At 44.9% G+C, this 21608-nt stretch overlaps 1 protein-coding gene across 3 annotated transcripts in view; it reads right to left on the reverse strand.

Moving 5' to 3' along the window:
- Window positions 1–21608, reverse strand: part of SCARB2 (scavenger receptor class B member 2) — a 37918-nt gene that overhangs the window by 15446 nt on the left and 864 nt on the right. For all 3 annotated transcript variants that reach the window (XM_034771010.1, XM_034771008.1, XM_034771009.1), the window contains exons 2-7: window positions 15507–15664; window positions 11372–11519; window positions 5833–6021; window positions 5050–5141; window positions 1680–1799; window positions 11–189 (exon numbers count right to left, since the gene is read on the reverse strand). In XM_034771010.1, coding sequence (XP_034626901.1) covers window positions 11–189; window positions 1680–1799; window positions 5050–5141; window positions 5833–6021; window positions 11372–11519; window positions 15507–15664 — 886 coding nt within the window. The remainder of the gene's footprint in view (window positions 1–10; window positions 190–1679; window positions 1800–5049; window positions 5142–5832; window positions 6022–11371; window positions 11520–15506; window positions 15665–21608) is intronic.

The raw sequence follows: 21608 nt of genomic DNA on the forward strand, positions 1-21608 counted from the left end.
GGCTACATACCCTGCTTGCAGACGCTGACGTTCAGGACACCTGAGCCATGGCAGTTTCCTGCTGGCACACAGAATCCTGCATTGTCTGGGTTCACTGACGTATTGGCAAACACCTTTTCAGGGGGCACAAACCGATAGGCAGGGATTCCAGACACACTCACAAAGCTATCAAAAGTTACATACAGAGATCTGTGGGGAAGAAAAGCAAGAATCTGAATTGAGAGACACAAGGACTTAGTAGCCTATGCTGTATAGCCTTCAAAGTGGCATCCGTATGCCCATATGGATTTACGGTAAGCTACGGACCTGATCCAAAACCCACTCAAACCAACAGAAGCCTTGCCACTAATTTCAATGCGCTTTGGATCAGGTCTTATACACCTTGTTGTGGTGTTGCATGAGTCTTTTAAAAAAAATGGAGGTCTGGGGCACAGATGCCTGGCCTCAGAAGGGTTTCTCACATACTCATGATTATCTTTTCAGCCATATGATTTTCAGTGGTGCTGCAGCTGTTTTTGTGCCACAGATCTCACAACCACAACGGTGACAATGAAAAGCATGGACAGGGGAGACAGTACCAGCAGGCCCCAAAGAGGGCAATTCTTGAACCCCCAACATTGCCTGGATTCATCCAGGGCCGGCTCTACTGTTTTTGCCACCCCAAGCAGCGCGCCGAATTGCTGCCGTGGACGGCGTGGGCAGTCTGTGTGCCGTTAGGGCAGCATGCGCGTTTCCGCGGTGGCGGCAATTCGACGGCAGCTTGTCTTCAGCCGGAAGACAGAAGCCGCCGAATTGCCACCGCGGGCAGCTGAACATAGAAGCGTGCCGCCCTAATGGCACATGGACTGCCCCCGCCGTCCGCAGCGGCAATTCGGCACGCTGTTTGGGGCGCAAAAACACACGGACTGCCGCCCTTTGCAGATTGCCGCCCCAAGCACCTGCTTGGAATGCTGGTGCCTGGAGCCGGCCCTGGATTCATCTAATGGGGGTTATTTTCCTGATTTTAAAAATAAAATGTCGTGTAAATTTTGTTTTCAAATGGCAGAGAAACCTAGGAGGAAGGAGGCTACTAGGTAGGATGGCAAGAGAAAAATCCCAGGCTCTTCCATATCCCATTATTTATGTATGTGTGCATGTGTCTAATGGTGGAAGCGATGTCACAGAATGATGCATTCTGGAATGTCTTTAGCAAATTAGGAAGTGAAAGAGGATTTCACAGAGGGAAAGAGAAGTTTCAAATAAGGTCTGTTTAGCACGCTTGTGCTGTTTCCTCTCATCCTGCTGAGTGAGGGAATTCAGCAGATATTTCAGGATGTAACTCAAATTTTCATTTTACTTTTGTCACAAATAGTTCATTTTTAAACTAGATGTGACTTGGTTTTTAGAGACTAACTCACTCCTACTTGTTAGAGTGAATTAGGGTGACCAGACAGCAAGTGTGAAAAATCGGGACGGGGGTGGGGGTAATAGGAGCCTATATAAGAAAAAGACCCCAAAATCGGGACTGTCCCTATAAAATCGGGACATCTGGTCACCCTAGAGTGAATTAATAAAGGACAAATGTACTTCAGGAATAGAGCTTGTAAAACATAACATTAGGGAAAAAGATTTCATCTGAAATCTCGGAAGGATCCAGTGTGAACAGTTTGATACGTTACTTTTGGAATTCCTCTCCTTACCTGCAGAAATCAGAAGAAAAGACATAAATTGTTTCATCTGTGCTTATCAATGGGTGGAAAGCACTTCCATCTGTCCCATTGATCATATTACATGACTCTGTGGTCCACCAGTTCAGTGACCTGCAGTAAAAGAAGCAGAGAGAGGGAACAAAAGAGCCAAAGAATTATTGAGCAATGGTGAGTTAATACTGCTTGGTTGGTGTGGGAAGGACCGGGAGGGCCTGACTCTCATTCACACTGAAAGTATGTCTACACTGCAGTCAGAGGTGTGATTGTAGCTGGGTAACCGTATCCGCACGTGCTCTGATTGAGCTAACATGGCTATAGCAGTGAAGACATGGTGGCACGGCTTCAGTGCAGGCTAGGAATGCAAGTACACACCCAGGTTTCTGGGTGGACTTGTACAAACCATACTGGGGTCTATGCCATTGTGGCTTCACTGCTATTTTTAGCTGCGCTAGCTAGATTAAAGCTAGTGTAGCTATATCTACCTGCGCTGTGATCAGACCTCAGACTGCAGTGCAGACCTAACCGTAGCGCAATGGAAATAGCTCTGGCAGTGTATACGGAGCCTAAAATGCACATAAATTACACTTACATCCCCTTTACGTTGGGGCCTTAGTGTAACTGAGAATCTGGCTCGGAGTATATTGCCCAAGCAAAAAGTTGCTGGCAGACATTTTAATTAACAGCACGGTGTTTTGGGTTATTCACTTTGGGCTTGTTTATGAGCCAGACCACATGTCAAGCAAGTGTGTAGGAACCCTCTTCTGCCTCTAGACCTCTTAGCATCAGGCAGATGCCAGAGGTGAAACTGATTGGCTCCATGCTGCGTGTATGATCAATACTGATCTTTGGGTCAGCAAATATGTCCACTTGAAAGCAAACAACACGTGTAGAACATCCTGAGTGGAGCATGGGCTGACGGGGTCATCTCAACCCTGTTAAAGGACATCACACAGGGGGCTGATGTGAATGATTGATAAGGGAGTGAATGTGGGGTAATGTTCAGTTGGCACCACTCTGCAGTCTCCTCTGCAAGTACTAACCAGGTAAAAATTAGTAACCACACGCCCACTGGGCGTGCTTTTAAGACATGTGACTCCTTTGAGGAAAAAAGAGTATAAAAAACAAGCAAATTAAATTACTGTTGGGGGATTCCTTAATTGACGCCTGGAGAAGCTGCTAGACAGAGTAGCGAAAACTCTGCACCGTGGGCTCGAGTAGGATTGTGACCAGAGGGGTTTCCAGGTAGCCAAGCCTGGCCTCGAGGGAATCGAGACAGACCAGAGTGCTGAGGAGACCAGACCTGGAGGGAAGAAGCCGTCCATAGAATTGGTGACCACCTTCTCTGTTTGCCAAGCAGGAACTGCGTGAGGCTAGCACAGGGCCTGTTTGTGTACGTTTGTGAATGAGAGGCTCGCTAAGAGGAATGTATTGCTCTTACTGTATCGTTGTCTAATGTCTAACATAGAGTTATGTGCTTAATGTAACCTTTTACCGCTGGTGTGATTCCTTCTCAAATAAAGTGCTGTGTATGCAAGATAATTACTGTGGACCTTTTTCACTGGTATGACAGTAATCTGCTCCACTAGGAGCCATTAAAGATCCATTCAGGGGTAGTAGCCCCCGGTGCCAACAACAGGCTCCCCAGACCTTGGGTCTGGATGCGGAGGAGTAGGCAAGGCTACTTGCTGGGAACATGGGGAATGGTCTGAGCCTTGCCTTAGAAGCTCCACCCCACTACTTGCAACCCAGAGTAGCTGACCAGCTGCAGGGTGTGGGGAGCTCTCCCCAGGAGCAAGGAAGCAGGGGATGACTGTGACTCAGAGCTGCAATGTCTCCTGGGAGGGGCAGTTTTACGCACCACCCCTTGCTCACTACTGTATCTAAAGTCACAATTTTCCCCTTTGCATGAAAGCCACCAGAAAACAGCAACTAACCAGAAAATTTAATGGAGGGAAACAGCAAATGGAAGCAGGACCCAGGTATGTTCACTCCAAATAAAGATAAATGTCATTTGTATTCTAGCAATCTGCAGGAGTACATGGATGTTGACTAGCAGGAAACACATGGAGCGAATCTCCAGCTTGAATGCATTAACGCAAGCTCCACCACCCTTTTTATTAACATTTATTGTATACTTAATAAAATCAAAGGGAAAACTAAGTAGTAGTCCACAATACTGCTAAATACTCAGTGACTATGATGTAGCAGATTATTGGCAATAGTTTTCAAGTTCAAGCTGATTCTGTAAAATCAGTATGCAGAGAAATACGTCAGTTCCTATGTGGAGTTTGTAGTTATAGTCCCCAGCTTTTCAGTAGAGTTTTGATATCAAGTCAAAAGACCAAAAGGATCACAAACTAAACCCATGCATGTTAACAAGTAAGAAAGCCCTTGAGGTGGCGGGGGGGGAGGGGTGTGAACCCCACCTGCAGCTGACCTGGCCTAGCTACATCACAGTCAAAACTATAGAGCCTTGTCTCCACTAGGATTTTAAATCAACCGCACCAATGCGCAAACAGACCATTTTGCGCAGTGAAGACCTAACCTAAGATGATTTGTGTAACTAACCCCTGCTACAATTCTAGTGACAATGAGGCAGTTGCAGTTTTAACCTATGTACCTTGGCCATCTAATACTGGTTAAAACTACAACTGCCCCCTCTTTACTAGGACTGTACCATGGGCTAGCTGAACACAGGACAGGTTAACACATGTTTAAAAACTCACCTTTCTCCCAGGGAAGACAAGTGCCCAGATAGAATGGACTTGGTCTAGTTGTTAAACTCTCCTTTCACGACAGAAACAGCCCTGTTTGCTGAGAAGTTACACTCACTAAAACTGTATCGGCTCCAACATCCACCTCTCCCACTTCTGGCTGCCCAGCGTGCAGGTTTGCTCGTGCAGGCAGCAATCAAAATCCCGGGGCTTCTCCTGACCAACTGCAAGTTGTGGGAGTGTCTCTCTCTCCCCATCTATCCACCCAGCTACTTATAATGCCAGCAGCAATGACATCTCTCAAAAAGGGTGCAATGTGTCTGTGCGGGGGCATGGGCACACCGCAGCCCCCTTTCTGCACCAGCTGGTGGCCTGAGGGCAATGGTGGAGGGAGTGGATGCAGCACCCATGTAAAGGGTATAGTAGTCGTTTTGCTCCCTCAGCACCCTGCAGGTGCATTCTGCCTGCCTCTGTCCTCTGCAGGCAAAGGCTAACTTCCTGTGAGCTGTGGGATTTGGGGTGTGCAGAGAGCCTGTCACTAAACTGGCTTCTTTGTAAAAATATTAGAAATGAAAGGCGCTGTCTCTGCTGACTGAAAGGTCTCAAAGGAAGTGAGAAGTTTCACACCGTCCGATTCGACAACTTACTCTTTTCCTCTCCACTCCACGATCTTCGAGAAGTTAAGGTAGTTCATTTTCCCACTGAGAACAACATATTCACCGTCATCCGTTCCATTCATCTAGAAACACAGAAGAGTTCGTCTGCACAGTGCTGGGCCAGTCACTCCCTAGGGCAGGTAGCTGATGCACTAGAACAGGGTGGTAGGTGTCTACTGTTGTGCCACCCTGTTACCATGCGTTGGACTCTGCTGGGGGCTGCAAGCTAATTGTTGACAGAGAGGGACGGTCAACCGAAGTATTCCAGATGATTTCAAGGAGAGAGAAGGGGTATCCAAGATATCTATGGCCCAAGCCATAAAGAACTTTAGAGACTGAATCAACACTTTGAATTGCAACCAGACACAAACTGGCAGCCAATACAGTCTCTCTAGGGCCCAGATATTTATGTGCTCCCACAGTGAAATGCTATTAAGTAAGTGGGCAGCCACATTCTGTCTCAGTTGAATTTTCCCAGTGGTTTTCAAGGCTAGTCCCACAAACAGTGCATTATAGGGGACTAAGGCATGAGCAACAGTGGTATGGTCCACATCTGAATAAGGAAACTCTGCTACCTCCTAGCCAAGCAGATGTAGTCCTTCAGCTATCCCCACTGTCATCTCTTCAGTTGTTTCCCCACAACCTCCCCGTAATGCTTGCGTGTGACCCCGATAGACCCTTTACAACTGGCCCAGCAATTACAGGCTCAACTTTGCATCAGTAACGTGCCATTAATTTAAAGCTCCGGAAAGCAAGACATCGTAGACAAGTTACCTTATTAAATAAGCCAAACTCTGAATCAATCTCAGGATGAAGCACATGAAGGGTTGACAAAAGTTTGTCTTTGTAGCCCCACAGTAATTCGTGGACAGTGTGTGTCATAAACAAGTTTTCTTGGTATAATATTAGGAGAATCTCTGTAGGTAGCCGTAGAGAAGTCGATTTGGCCCATTCCATTGCAGTCTGATATGAGAGAGGAATCAAGGACAAGTTGATACAGTATTAAAATAAAATGTACTTATACACACAAGAGCAGAACAGTGTATAGGCAGGAAGCATATTTTCAACCTTATGATTTAATGATAACAGGTAATTTATTGGTCACTGGGATTCTTTTGATATGTTCTTATCGATATCTGCTTTCACAGGCCCCAATTCAGCAAAACATTTAAGCCCCTGCTTAAATCCATCCCTATTCAGTAAAGCACATAAGTTTCATTCCATTAAGTTAAGCATATCCTTAAGAATGTATAACAAATTAAACATGTGTGTAAGTGATTTGCTGAATCGAGATGGTCCTTAAGCCCGGTAACCTATTGGCTAGAGTGACTGAATTTTAGTTTCAAGATGTTGTGGCTCCAAGGCATTAAACCAAAGTACATGCAAAAATGCTTTACTAAACAGAGGTGGTTTGCTGAAGCACAGTAGCCTACTGACCTGAGAAGTGTTTGAAATTTAGTTTAAAAAAAGATGTGGTTCAGAGTTGTGAAACCAAATGCGGATTAAATTCAATAAAAGGTGGCCACTTCTCCAAAACGCATGGACTGGCTGCATCACTTACTTAGTGAAGACAGTATAAGCTGAACGGAATGGAATTTATTTTTCCTGTAACCTGTGGTACATTGCACTTTCTACAGCTCAATATAAGAAGTGAAGTTAAACAGATAGTTAAAAGTCAAGTTTCTTATGTGAAAAAGAGCAAAACTGACATAAGAACAGGTTGGTACAAATCACAGAATCATAGAACTGGAAGGGACCTCGAGAGTTTATCTAGTCCAGTCCCCGGCACTCATGGCAGGACTAATGATTACTTATGGCATCCAAATCATGCTATCAACAATAGAATGGAAACACGGTTGTTACTAGCAAGTTTCTAGCCTGATTTCCAGACAGGTGTGGGCAGGGCTTCTTTTCAGGGAACAGTGTTAGTCAAACAGTGCAAGAAACTACTTCCCTAGGTAGTCCACAATAGGGTTTTTGTAGCGTCGCCCTCAAAAAAAGAAACCTTAGTTCATCCAGGTCAGGGAAACCGTGCTTGCAAGAGCCGCATTCAAATGCACTACCATGAATGACCCTTGTGTGGACTGGGCTAGAGTTAGGCTTGGCAGAATTTGATTTTTATTTTATCATTTTGACAGATAATATCAGTGGTTATTTCAAGCATTTTTTTAAATTTTTATCAATTTAAATTTTCACAGTTGTGGGAACTTATGAGCGTGATCAGACAATAACTACTGAATGACAGCAGACACTGAGATTCAAAGAGTTAAAGCTTTATAACTGCTACAACACAAACTGGCAACATCGCATGTCAAAACGTACAATGTAAATATCCTTAAAGCAAACTCCAATACGTTCTTATGCAGCGTTTTTCTTACTTTGCCTAGCTGTACATTTTGATTATTATCGATGCAAATAGTTTTCGTTGGGGTGACAGGGTGGTTTGCCCCACAGTTTGGAGAGCCTGGGACTAAGCCAACTCTGATTACAGAATGAGCCCCACTGAGGGGAACAGGGCAAGTCCCTACAAAGTAAAAGGGGAAGCCCAAAGAGCTGTCGCTATGTCAGTAGACACTGCAGGGAAAAAAGGCTCCTGCAGGATCACGACAGCAGGGAACTTGGAGGGTAAAGCCCAGTGTGCAGGAGGCTACAGGGGAGGGAGCAGGAAACCCTGACTCTGAGATTGGAAGTCAGAGCCCCAGTAAGGGAGGGCTAGGAGATCAGACTAGGACAGAAAAGCCCTGAGGAGTGAGAGAAAATGCCAGAGCTAAGTATGGACTTTTTCTTTGTGTTGTTGGTATGCGCTTTGGGACTCTGGGTTGTTGTAAACTAGTTCTGATATTAAGCTAGCCCCAGGCAGGGGTACTGTTAACCACAGAAAGCCTCAGAGTTCTTAAATGGTATGTCTAGCTCAGGGGTGGGCAAACTACGGCTCGGGGGCCACATCCAGCCCTCCAGACATTTTAATCCAGCCCTCGAGCTCCAGCTGGGGAGCGGGGTCTGGGGCTTGCCCCATTCTGCGCGGCTCCCAGAAGCAGCAGCATGTCCCCCCTCCGGCTCCTACACGTAGGGGCAGTCAGGGGGCTCTGCACGCTGCCCCCGCAACTCCCACTGGCCAGGAACCACAGCCAATGGGAGTTGTAGGGGCAACGCCTGGAGACAGGGCAGTGCGCAGAGCCGCCTGGCCATGCCTCCACTCCTTGAGGTAAGCACCGCCCGGAGCCTGCACCCCTGACCCCCACCCACGCCCCAACCCCCTGCCCCAGCCCTGATCCTCTCTGAACCCTTGTGCAGTTGGCAAATAATGTTGTGCCCTGACTAGCCAGTAGCTCAGATATTCAGTGCTGGCCATCAGAAAGCCAGCTTCTAAACGAAAGGTTCTGGGCTGGTCAACGCTGAAAAGTTATGTCGACCCAGCTATGTCACTCGTGAATGTGAAAAATCCACACCTCTGAGTGATGTAGTTGAGCCAGCCTAACCCCCGGTGTAGACATCTCTAGGTTGATAGAAGAATTCTTCTGTGGACCTAGCTACCACTCTCAGGGAGGTGAATTAACTACAGCAATGGGAGAACCCCTCCTGTCGCTGTAATGAGTGTCTACACTGAGCTTTGCAGCAGTATGTTTTACACTGATGTATCAGTGTCTTCAAATGATCATTGATAGGACCCTACCAATTTCACGGCAGTGAAAAACGCGTCACGGACCGTGAAATAAGCCCTTCCCCATGAAATCCAATGTCACCTTGTTCCTAAGAGCACCCCAGCAAAGGAGGCTCCTACCTCCAGCGGGGCTGGGGAGGGACAGGACTTGTCCATCCCCTGCACAGCTGCTCGGGGGGGGGGAGAGAAGAGGGGAGAAAAGGGAGATCAGACCTCACCTCCAACTCCGGGAACCTCCTGAGGCTGCAGGAAGTTCTGCAGTTGCTGCCTTCAGAATCCAGCTCTGAAGGCAGCAGAGAAGTGAGGGTGGCAATCCCGTGACCCCCTACAACAGGCTTGCGACCTGCCCACAATCCCCTTTTGGGTCAGGACCCCCACAGTTACAACATTGTGAAATTTCAGATTTAAACATCTGAAAACGTGAAATTTACCAATTTTCAAATCCTATGGCTGTGAAATTGACCATAATGGACCCTAATCATTGAGCATCCAACTCCACCACAACAAAACTGCTGCCTAAGCTTCTGCTGCTAGCAGTCACCCGAGTCCCCTGTATTGTGAATTAGTGTCAAACCTAATGAAGTTACATTCTGGCACATGAGCTGAAAGTCCAACTGCTAATGCAAATTAACTCACTTGAGGGTTGTTGGTTTTTTAGCTTTTTGGAGAAATTATCAGCGTCTACATAAAATAATTGATTTTTACATAAAAAACAAGGAGGAAACGTCAAAACCCTCAAATCTTATTTTTAACTTTTTTTTTTTTTTTTTTTTAATGCCAACCCCTCACCTTCTTAACCGCCAGCTGAACCACAAATAAAAACAAGCAACTGAGTTACAAGAGATTATTAGTATGGTTGAGTCTAAAAGTGCGATTTTTAGATTGCATGCCACTGTGTTAAATCTATTGCAGGTGGGTCAGGGAGACAGCACCCTTTGTCTTGAATAGCTGACATTGAAAAAATGCTTGATTTTGCAGTCCTCACTCATGCAAAATTACTATTGAGATCAATAGGAATTTTTGCCTGAGTATGCACTCTAGGACTGCACAAAATAGGGACTGGATAGCAGACTCACGCAGTATAAATTGTTTTAGAGAGGACCCCAAAGATCTGTTATGGCTGGTTTCAGCTAAGAGAAGCTGGCCATGACATTGTTTCATTAACATCGTTGTCACACGTTAAATGTTCAGGTGCCTACACTGCAACTGAGCACCCCCTTATGTGCACACTGAATAGTTCTAGGTGTGCAACTCCGCCTCATCTTCTTCAAAATGTAGCCCACCAGGTTAAAGATTAAAACAAGCCTTTGAATATGGCTCTGCAGACAGCCACAAGATGGAGCTGGTGCCCGATCAAGCTGGAAGCCACAATTTATCATTTGTTGTTTGCAGGGTTGTTGTACCCACATTGGTCCCAGGATATTAGAGACAAGGTGGGGGAGGTAATATCTCTTATTGGACTGACTTCTGCTGGTGAGAGAGACAAGCTTTCGAGCTTAGGCGCGGTCTACACTAGGAAATTAGGTCAGTATAACTACATCACTCAGGGATGTGAAAAATCCACCCCCCTGAGCAATGCAGTTACACCAACCTAATCCTTGGTGTAGACAGCACTAGGTCTACAGAAGTTGATCCAATAAAAGATATTACTTCACCCACTTTGTCTCTCTAATGTCCTGGGACTAACATGGCTACAACAACTCTGCACACAACAAATTATAAGTCATGGCTCTCTGCAGAGCCATATTCCGTTTCTAGAGGTTTGTTTCCATCTTTAACCTGTTGGGGATTTTCCAGGCTACACAGCTCCCTACCTTACACTGTGATACCCCAGCAAGCCAGACTGCCTAACAGGCCAGCACCTGCACTTGGCTTTCTCTCCAAGGGCTATGACCAGAGTATTGCCCAGAATATTGTAAGTTACCACACAGCTCCTTCTAAGCAAGCACATTTATTCTTAAGGTAAAAGCATTACAGAGAAAACACATTAGAACCATAAAAGAACCTACATGCATGCTAAAAAGCTTATCTGGCGTTTGCGTATTTCTTTAGTACAAGTCCTGCCTTTATGGGTATAGCCAAGAGCTGTAGAACGGAGTCAGATAATGGACCTGATTCTGTTACCCTGCACCTTTGTGCAGTGCAAAGTGGGTGTAAAACGCTACTACTGTGATCTGGGATCATTTTACATGTATTTGAACAGATGGACATGACTACACGAAGTGCAGGGTGATGGAGAATCAGACTCAGTTCATTTAAGAGTATCTGAGGACTTCAGAGATCAAGTTCCTTTTTCTTAAAATGGGGTAATGCATCCTTTAAAATGAGACAGTAGAGCCTATGAAAGGACTGAGAGTGGTATGGTCCAGTGGTCTGAGCAGAGGGTTGGGATCCAGGAATGCCTGATTTCCAATCTCTGTTCTGACACGGTCTGCCTCGATGGCCTTTTAACCTCTCTGTCGCCAGTTCCCCATCTATTAATGGGGATAATTCGTACCTATCTCAAGAAGTTGTCATAAGAAGAAATGAGTTGGCAATTAACAAAACGCTTTGAAGATGAGAAATACCATGCATATCAGTACAAGTTGTAGCCATATGTCAGTAATAGCCACATGTCAGTAATATTCCAGCCATAAATACAACAGAACTCACCACTGCAGGAATATTTACTGTCCTGATCAGATCAACTTCAGGGTCTCCAACAGACTTCTCTGGTTCAAATACATAGGTCTTTGGGTTCACAGAAGAGACTCTGGTGCCATTGTCCAAAATATGAACATTCACTCTTGGCCTGTACTCTCTGGGAGACAGAAAATTTGGCTCTTAAGAAAATTTGCAATGGTACAAATAATATTTATTATGACTACAGAACTCCTGCTTTAAGAGCATAAAGAGAATGCTTGTGAAAATCCCACCCTCTCAGCACTGGTCTAACTCTGCTCTCACTGAAGTCTGGATCCCTTTGGATCCAAAGGAGGCAGAGTTAGGTCAATGCTGAGCACTTTTTAAAATCCTGTTCACCTCCCAATGTTCTTAATGCAGTCTAGTGATGTATACTTTCTTGCTTTATAAATGACAATGGGAAAAGAAGAAAGATTATAGCCCAAGACAACACAAAAAGATTTAAAGGCCCAATCTAAGGTTCTGCACATGAAATATAGATTGAAAACTATAGTTTTGCCTCTTCACTGTGGGCAAAATTCACGCCTCCTGTGCAGAAGGCCAGTGCAAGGTGTATGCTCCGCTTAAGCCTCATTGCCCGGATCCAAGACCAATTGACACCATAGGGGAGTCTTTCCATTGACTTCAGTGCACTTTAGATCAGGTCCTATGGGCTTATGTGAGACAAGACTGTGGAAAAGGCCTTATGCTGCTCTCTGCACAGGGATGAATTTCTTGAATATGCCAGGTGAAACACCGGCCCCACTTTGAAGTCCACTGGATTTTTTTCCACTGACTTCAGTGGGGCCAGGATTTCACCTCTATAATACTGTTTACCATCCCAAGCAGCAGATGTTCCAGGATTGCTCATAAACAAGCCTAACGCATAGGGGTGGAATGCTGCCAGCTGATCTGATCAGAATTCCAGTTTTCAATACTTTGAAACGTATGCCCCACCCTTTTACAAACTTTAGCAGCCACCATTTCACAAACAATATATACGAAGTTCTGCAGAGCTGGCTCGCCCAATTCCCAAATTAACCGTGCCTAGAACTGTTGCAAAATAAAAGCAGAAGAGGCAGATATAAATGTCAGGGTACATGCTTTGCCAGCATTTCTTTATAGCTGTGTAAGAATTTGGTTATATCTCACTAACTCCACACCAGCTCCTGAGTTAAAAGGATCATATGTTGCCTTTTACAAGGGTTTCTTCCTGAGCAAACATAATCAATGCTGTATTTCATACATTTCAACTCCCATGTTCTATGCCAACTGCACAAGAATCTTCAGAAAGACAAGGTGGGTGAGGTCATATCTTTTATTGGACCAACATCTGTTGGTGAGAGAGACAAGCTTTCCAGCTTACACAGAGCTTTTGTTCAGGTCAAGAAGAGCTCTGTATAAGCTTGTCTCTCTCACCAACAGAAGTTGTTCCAATAAAAGATATTCCCTCACCCACTTTGTCTCTCCAATATCCTGGGGGCGATACAGGTACAACAACAGTGCATACAAGAATCTTCAGAGCATTCTAATCCACACACACGAATATACAGCTATATTTTCATTTAATTTTTTTTTCTTTCAGGATACTGGTTCAACCTCTAAGCTGGTTAGAGAGATGCTTATGTTCCATGGAAAATATTCCAGTTAGAAACCAGCCATTCCCCCTGTCCCAAATGTTTATACATGACAGATCCACCACACTTCAGCATCCTCACTATCTGGGAACATTTTGAGTTGGCAACACTTCCCATTTGACTTAGCAACAGACTATCACGGAATAATCACCCCTGGAAGCCAGGACTTGAATTGGAGGGGAGAGGGCAGAAGAACTTGTAGAGGGCTCCCAATTTCTATGCCATAATCAGTCTGAGAAATCTCCCACTCCTTAAAGGCTTGGAGGAGAAAATAAAACTCACCCCTCAGGATTCCAAGGGTTGAGTTTCAAAGATTAAAGAGGAAAATCTTCAATATGGCAAAACCAGACAAAATTAAAGAGCGTTTCCCAGCTCAACAAGTTTGGACAGATGAGCAGACTGTGTTTTACAATAAATTACTCCTTTGATCTCCATCCTGTAAAACCAGTAAATATGGTTTCAGGTGACTAGAGAGACAATAACTAATACTATTTTTGGCTCTAGCTAGATCTGAATTTTGCAGCTTATGCCCATCTCTGCAATTACAACAGTCCTATTGAATGTCCCTGTGTTTACTGGGTTTACAGTCTGTGAATCAAAAACATGATTTGTTTAAAGCTACGTCATCTGTCCAGCATGCCGAGTTTATAAATAGCTCTTCAGTATTGTCCAATCTTGTTTACGTCAGTCACAACACTGATCTCCCCCTGCCCAATTTCAGAGCATGTCCACTATCAAGCCAGCCTGCACTGCCCCCTCAAAAACACAAGCGCAGGCTTAGCTTTAAGCATGGTTTAAGCACTCGTGTGTTTAAAGAGAAGCATGCACTTCTGTGCTCTGCTGACTTGTGGCCCGAGCAAGCAGCTTGATATTTCTCCTCCGTCCCAGTGGGGAGCAGTCTACAATGGCCCCCACGTGACACAGCTGGTGCTGTCAGCAACCCACAGCCCTGGAAAGGCCAATCAATCTGTTGGAAAATAGACCTTCGGCTTCCAGTGTTTCTGTATCAGACAGACCCTATCCTGTACAGACAAGTCAAAATAGGGCAAACCAAACAAAAGAGAGAGAGAGAGAGAGAGAGAAAGAGAGTGAATCACAGACCTTTGAAATGTGCAGCCCTGGCTTACCCACGTCATACACAAAAGTAACTGAGACTGAGCCTCCACCACTCAGCCCCGCCTCCTGCACACTGACTGCAAAATTACATGTCATGGGAGAGCTCTTGCCAGGGGATCTACACACTAGCCATTCATGCTGTGTTTCTCCACATGCGTCCATCTGATCCACCAGCCACAGCACCATCACTGATTCTCCGTCTTCCATCCCAACTGACTCTGGGGCCAGTGGGCCTTGGCAAAGACAGAATTCTCGCAGGACCCTTTCCCCAGTCAGAAGGTTTCAACTCAGTTCTACCTGCTGGCTTTCTAGCTTGTGCAGCCTCACAAATATGTGTTGGCAAAGGCTATGTGACGGGGAGGGAATCACAGCCTGAGAAAGATGACAGGAAGGTGGCACCCAGGCATGTGTCATGAGTACCAGGAGGTGGGAGACTCTGTGTCACTTCACATAGGGTCCTACAAAAACTAGAGCCCTGTTTATCTGTCTGACACACAGGAGAGCGCTCTGATTAGTTGTAAGTGCCACGCTCTGCCAGAACACTTCACACAGAGATGCTGCAGCAGTGGTTCCCAGCGGCATGGGTGTTGTATGAGCAAAGCTTCCAATGCACTGGATGGGAGCCAGAAGGGCTGGAGGGAGAATACATGGAAGGAACCAGATTGGCCACAGTGATGAAATAAGGAGGGAGGAGAGGCAGAGACTGCAGGAGGGGAAAGGAAGATGAGAGAATAGCAGGAGAGGCAGTGAGAGAACAAGGACGTTGAGGTGTGGAAGGAGAAAGGCAGAGGGAGAGAAATAACATGGGTAATAAAGGCGTGTGCAAAGATCAATGTGGCTGTGAAACATTAACAAACCAGGTTCTCCCTTCGATTCTCTAGCATTCCTTCAAACACTAGGGGCCTAATTTCCTTTCACCCAATGGTCCCCAAACTGTGGGGCAGAGGAACATTCAGGGGGGCACGGAGGGGCCCAGAACAGCCAGCAGCCCCACTCTGATTCCAGCTCCGCGCTGGCCCTGACCTTGGCTTTAGGCCCCAGCTCCAGCCTCGGCTCTTGATTCCCGGCCCCAATGCGGTCCCGCTCCTGGCCCTGGGTCACAACCGTGGTCCAGACCTGCTCCTGATGCACAAGGTAGATTAAGTGACTCGTCCAGAGTCATACATAGGAAATCCGGAGCTAAGCAATGAATTAAACCCAGGATTCCCAAGTCCCAGTCCAGTGCCTTAGCCACTAGAACATCCTGCCTCCCTTGAGTAAACTCTCCAGCACATAACATATCAACTGGGTTTTTTTGGCTAAGAAACCTCTCATGGTTGCCCCAACCCTCCCAAGTTTTATTTTTGCAAATACAGTAAGTGATAGAGACTTACCTGTAGGTGTACGGCCCTATTTCTTCCACAAAAGGGGTATCTCCACTGACCACTTCTAGAGGATTGGTCACGTTAAAAAAGTAGAACTGCATGTAGACTGGTGGAGGAGGGTCTTCCCAGAGGTCAAAGGTTTCTGTGCCATTCTTTAGTACTGTTCCCTACACAACAAAAAAAAGAAAATCACACGGTTGCTGGGCATTCTGTGAAGATTCGCTGTAGGAGAGAGAAGAAACGGATTCGTGAGTTGCCCTTGGACTGAGGCTGAGGCGGCCCTGGGCCCTGCAAATACTTCTCTATGGGCTTAACTTTAAGCACGAGTAGCCCCACTGAAATCAAACGTGTGCATTAGCCTTCGCAAGGCCGGGGCCTAGAGCTGCAGAAATTCTCATTCTATTTCCCTCAAATGTTTGTGTCTTAAATTCCCTGGCATGTAGACTTACCAGCCAGAGCACAATGAACTATGTCCATACCAGCCAATACTGGCTACTGAGGTACAGCAACTCCTGTGCCTCGGTGAGAGAACAGCTTCACCCCCTCCATTTGGTTTTATTTGGGGCACAGAGATATTTTAAACTATTACTGAAATAAAGGACCTTATTGTCCTTAAGTAGTAGGTCCCTCTTGAATACCACTTTGGGCCAGATTCTGACACCCTTCCTCACAATGAATTATCATTTAGGCCTGGATCCTCAAAGGTATTCAGGCACCTATCTAACTTTGAGGATCTGGGCCTTACTCCACAAGTGGTTTCTTCCAGCGTAAGATTCTACTAACCCAGGGTCAGGGTATCAGAATCTGTCCCTATATTAATTCTGGGTGAAATGCACCCCTCCACACTTCTTAACCCCTTAGGCATTTCTCAGCCCCTCTGAAAATCAAGGCCTTAGACTGTAAATTCCTTCTTGCATTAGCTTCAGTAAGATCAGGATTGGGACCATTATGCTTAAGTGGGGAATAGAGTGTTGCACAGAGGTGAATGTAACCATCTGTATACATATAAATACAACTCAGAATTTACATAAACCGAGGGAGGGTTGTCTTTGACTGTCATCTTATTACAAGTCAGATGTAGTTATACCATAGTGACATGCTTTAAGCTTTATCCTGTTATAAATGACCAGGTATAACCTGACAGGATCCCACCAGTATGCACCCTGGGGTCCTGGGTTCTCTAATTCATAGAAACCGGGAGCAGGAGGTGGGGAAGCAGGAACGGAAACAGCTAGCATTGGGGGTTTTCAAACCCTTTGTTTTTAGTTTTCTAACTAGAACAATTTCCGACGACTGCATTGCACTAGTAAAAATAGGGACAAAGGATTAAGGACGTGTAACAGGCCGGCAGCGTTTACATGGAACCTCCCCCGCCCGAGAGATGTTGATCCTGCCAGGGAATGCTAAATTAAATGGGTTCTGCTGATTCACCCAGGCAAGTGGATTTCTATTCTCTGCGAATATAGAGGTGGGAGTGGCCATCTAGAGATGGAGGATGCAGAGTCTGTGGCAAACAGCCCTGAGCAGGCACCCTAGGAGTGCTCAGACTAGGAGAGAAGCTGACCTTTGTGTTATTGTTAATTTCTTTGCTAATAAACCCAATTCCAGCAAAGGGGTGAAGTTTTGACTCTGCAGCGTGTGAAATTTGTTTTAGGTCAGACTGGCATGAGCACTTAGTCTCAGGCTCCAAGCCTGCAAGTTACTGAGGGTCCTCACATTTATGTGGACCAGGACTTAACAGCTGTTTTAGCAAAATCCCTGGCTGGGCCTGGGTTCCTTTTCCACCCCCATTAAAGATTTTCCTAACAAAAAATAAATGCACACAAATCCATCTGCTATCAGCTCATCTTGTATTCTATAGAAGTCTATATAAGAATGTCCATAAATCCCTGTTATTGTAGAATCACTTAACTATTGTATCAGCAATTCATCTATAATTGCGGGGTCGGGGTCAGAATGCCACCTTTTTACATTTCCTCTAGAAACATGATATATAAGTCTCATTTCAAACGTGCTCATTTTGTTTTGAAAATGACATTACAGCTATAATGCAGCAGTGCTATAAAAAGAGAAAATAAATCAATATTGGGGAAAACGGTTTCAGCTTCACTAAAGTCAATGCAGAGATATATCTGACCCACTAAGTTAAACTGTTTAAGAAAAAAGCACAGAGAAAACCATATCTTCAATGCTACATCACCAGGAAGAGGGGGAAATAATCTGCAACTAAATGGATCACATCTCCATTCGCTCCTTTTATTTTTCTGGGAAATCACATTAAATATTGTAAACACAAGCTCAAAAGCAGAAAGGCCTGGAGAACTGCCAATTCTCGGTTGGTGCTTATAGGATCTTAATTTCATCAACACCATTTGCTTCTTGGACGCATTCTGGGTCTCCCAGCCTCAGTTTCTGTTTCCTTTCCACTTACATTTTTATTTTTGAGTGGTTAGATTGATAGAATGAGCTTGGGATGGCCGCAAGATTTCTAAGTGGGAAAGCAAGCTGGCCCAAATCCTCCAAAGTATTTGGGCACCTAACTCCCACTGATACCAATGGGAGTTAGGCACATCCACTGATATCTGGGACAAAGGATTCAAGGCCTGTAACAAGCTGGCAGTGTTTGCATGGAAAACCCCTCCAACGAGAGATGTTGGCCCTGCAAAGGAATGCTAAATTAAATGGGTTCTGCTGATTCACCAAAGCGAGTGGATTTCTATCCTTTGTAGATATAAAGGAGGTGGGAGTGGACATCTAGAGATGGAGGATGTAGAGTCTGTGGCAAACAGCCCTGAGAGATAGGATATCTGGTCCATCATGTCATGTAGCACACCACAGCATAACCATAGTAATACACAGGAGTTACAGGGTGCTTTTCATAAAAGGATTTCAAATCATGTATTCTGAATATGCCACATGTATTACGAAAACATTATTTTAGAAATGTTTTGGGGAGTTATTTTTTAATTCCATGGGGACTCCCAGTATTTCTGACATCCTGTTTCCTGTAGGTCCTGATGTCTTAGGCCCTGATCCTGCAACTCATTCCATGCAGGTGGACTCCTGCACCCATGCAGAGCCCCACTGATCCTTCCTTAGAATTCATGCTAGTGGATTAAATATTCATTGTTTCCCCATAGGCACGCCAAAGATCCTAAGAAGTTGTAACACCTGGGAATAGTTATGTTCCCCTCCTGCAAGGTTTCATTCTGATTTTTCAAGATGCCCACACTCCTGGATTGAGTACAACTGAACAGCAGAGTAAACTTCTTCAACCACTCTGAGTAGGACTCCTTGACTCAAGTCTAGATATATTTTCCCCATCTCCTAGGGAATACTCACTTCTAAAGTAACATTTAAACTGGTCATTCAGTCTTATATGCCTGCATGTTATCTGCACAGGGGGAGAGGGATAGCTCAGTGGTTTGAGCATTGGCCTGCTAAACCCAGGATTGTGAGTTCAATCCTTGAGGGGGGCCACTTAGGCATCTGGGGCAAAAATCAGTACTTGGTCCTGCTAGTGAAAGCAGGGGGCTGGACTGGATGCTCTTTCAGGGTCCCTTCCAGCTCTATGAGATAAGTATAGTGATCCACAGCTTCATCACCCCCAGGCTAGCCTACATCAATTGTGATTGTCCCAGGTCTGGCCATTCCTCCTACTACACAATTCAGACTGATGACTGCCCATCATAGCATATCATCATACCTGGCTGCAATTTGAGCTTTGCTGTAAGGCCCTCAATGGATTAGGGTTCATCTGTCACAAAGACAGCCTCTCCCTCTGCAACCTACCTCAACGGCTATGAGCAGATGGAGTTGTTGCAGCTGCCGGAGACCAGAATAAAACTCTTGAGAGCTTGGAGCTGAGGGATTTTGGCACAGACTCTGAACTGTGGAACTCCTCCATCCAGGATTTCAAATGCAATGCAAGATTCATCCGTTTGCACATGCTGTCCTAAAATATCACTGACTACATCATATAGCCAGACGCTTTTTCCTAGCATGCAAACAAGTATGAACAACCCCACTAAGTAAACAGTAGCGTCAATGAAGTGATAGCGAGCACAATCTTTGGGGGCTTTTCTCCAGTTTCTGCATGTGGCACCTAGATCCGACCAGGAGGGGTGCATTAGGTAAGCGGAGAGAGAGTACCTGACCCTGCATAGCGCAGGTGCGTATAAGTACAAAGTAAAAAGTGACGAGCAAGAGGAGCACAAGGGAACCCAATCCAACAGTAGCAAGAGCACCATTGCGCCAGTACTAATTTATTCTTACCTAATAGCTGGAGTAAGGCCAAAGAAGAGTGTGTAGCTAAGGGCTTCACCAGCATGAGGACAATCACACATAAGCCTATGCCTGCCGCAGACACTCCCATTCTCCATCCCAAACTCTGTTGTACCTCACACCCTTTGAAGTCAGAGTGAGCATACATACAGTGGTGGTGCAACCAACTTCTACTTAGTGCAAAGGAATACAGTCATAATTTTCTAAAGTTCCTCTGTGACTTAGATCCCTAATTCTCACTGAAAGTCAATGGGACTTAGGTGCACCAGTCACTTAGGTGCTTCTGAAAATTTGAAACTTTACTTGTGCCTAAGTTTACCCTCACAGTTTTACTTGCACTCCCTGCTGTGTGCTGCACAAGGACTAGCCAGATTTTCTCCTTCTTCCTCCCCACCATTAACCCTTTATGCTAGGAGACTATGGCCTGGTCTACACACAAAGTTGCACTGTTTTTGTGTGATTCTTTGCATGTGAACTCTCCTATATCAGTTTCAACCCGTCTTATATCCATTTAGCTTGCATTGGTAAATTTACAGGGTCAAGCTAAACTCAGAGAATCAATTTTAAACAGACTGAAGAGAGTCCTCACCCACAAGTAGCACAGGCTTAACTAAACTGATTTTAAGTTAAACCAGTGCAGCGTCTGCGTTTAGACAGGCCCTTTGTCAACGCTACAACAACAGTACCACGCAGTGCTTGGCAGCCTGGTCTGAGCTTCAGAAGACCTGGTTTCTAATCCCTGCTCTGCCATTGTTGTATGGACATGGCCAAATCATTTCATCTTTCTGCACCTCAGCTTCCCCAGCTGAAAAGTGGGGATGAGGACACTCACCCTGCTTTGTGATCTAGAATTGAATAGCACTGTATTATAACCAAATATTATTAATGATTAGCATGAAGAGTGTGCACTTACTGTTAGGGCTGATATCAGTAAATGATGATTCCTACTATAACCATTTTTTAAAAGTAACCATTAATGCTAATCGAATTGACCCATCTTGACTCCAGGCTAGAAACTCTGGACAACAACCATTCAGAAACAAAGGGCAGATAGGAGAGGAGAACAAATGGCTTAAAAAAAAAAAAACTATGCTAAACAACACCCAGGAATTAATTTTAAATGCTTTTAAAAATCGATAGCCACGTATTATGAGGTTTAAAAATACTAAATATATTTTAATGATTTGCCATGGCTATCCTAGCCTGACAACAAAAAGCACTGATCCATACAAAAGTCAGGAAAAGTTGAGAGAAATTTATCAGCAAACATGAAGACAGAATTATTCAAGATAAATGTCACTAGGACCATATAAGACAGGGGTAGGCAACCAGTGGCACCTATGATTTTCAGTGGCACTCACACTGCCCGGGTCCTGGCCACCGGTCCGGGGGGGGGCTCGACATTTTAATTTAATTTTAAATGAAGTTTCTTAAACATTTTTAAAACCTTATTTACTTTACATACAACAATAGTTTAGTTATATATTATAGACTTCTAGAAAGAGACCTTCTAAAAACGTTAAAATGTATTACTGGCACGCAAAACCTTAAATTAGAGTGAATAAATGAAGACTCGGCACACCACTTCTGAAAGGTTGCCGACCCCTGGTATAAGATGAACTGTAAGACAGCAGGTACTTAAAGCTTTATATGCTTGTCACCACTTACTTACTGCTGCTTTGGAGTGTTTCCCTTAATTACAGTCATTCAAGCTACTTGCCTCTGATTACATTTCACACTATTTTAAAAATCACACATCTCACTTATTTATTAGGGCATAAGCTTTTGTGAGTAAAAACCTCACTTCTTCGGATGCATCCGAAGAAG

Source organism: Trachemys scripta, chromosome 5 (assembly GCF_013100865.1).
Source record: "Trachemys scripta elegans isolate TJP31775 chromosome 5, CAS_Tse_1.0, whole genome shotgun sequence".
Classification (NCBI taxonomy): Eukaryota; Metazoa; Chordata; order Testudines; family Emydidae; genus Trachemys; species Trachemys scripta.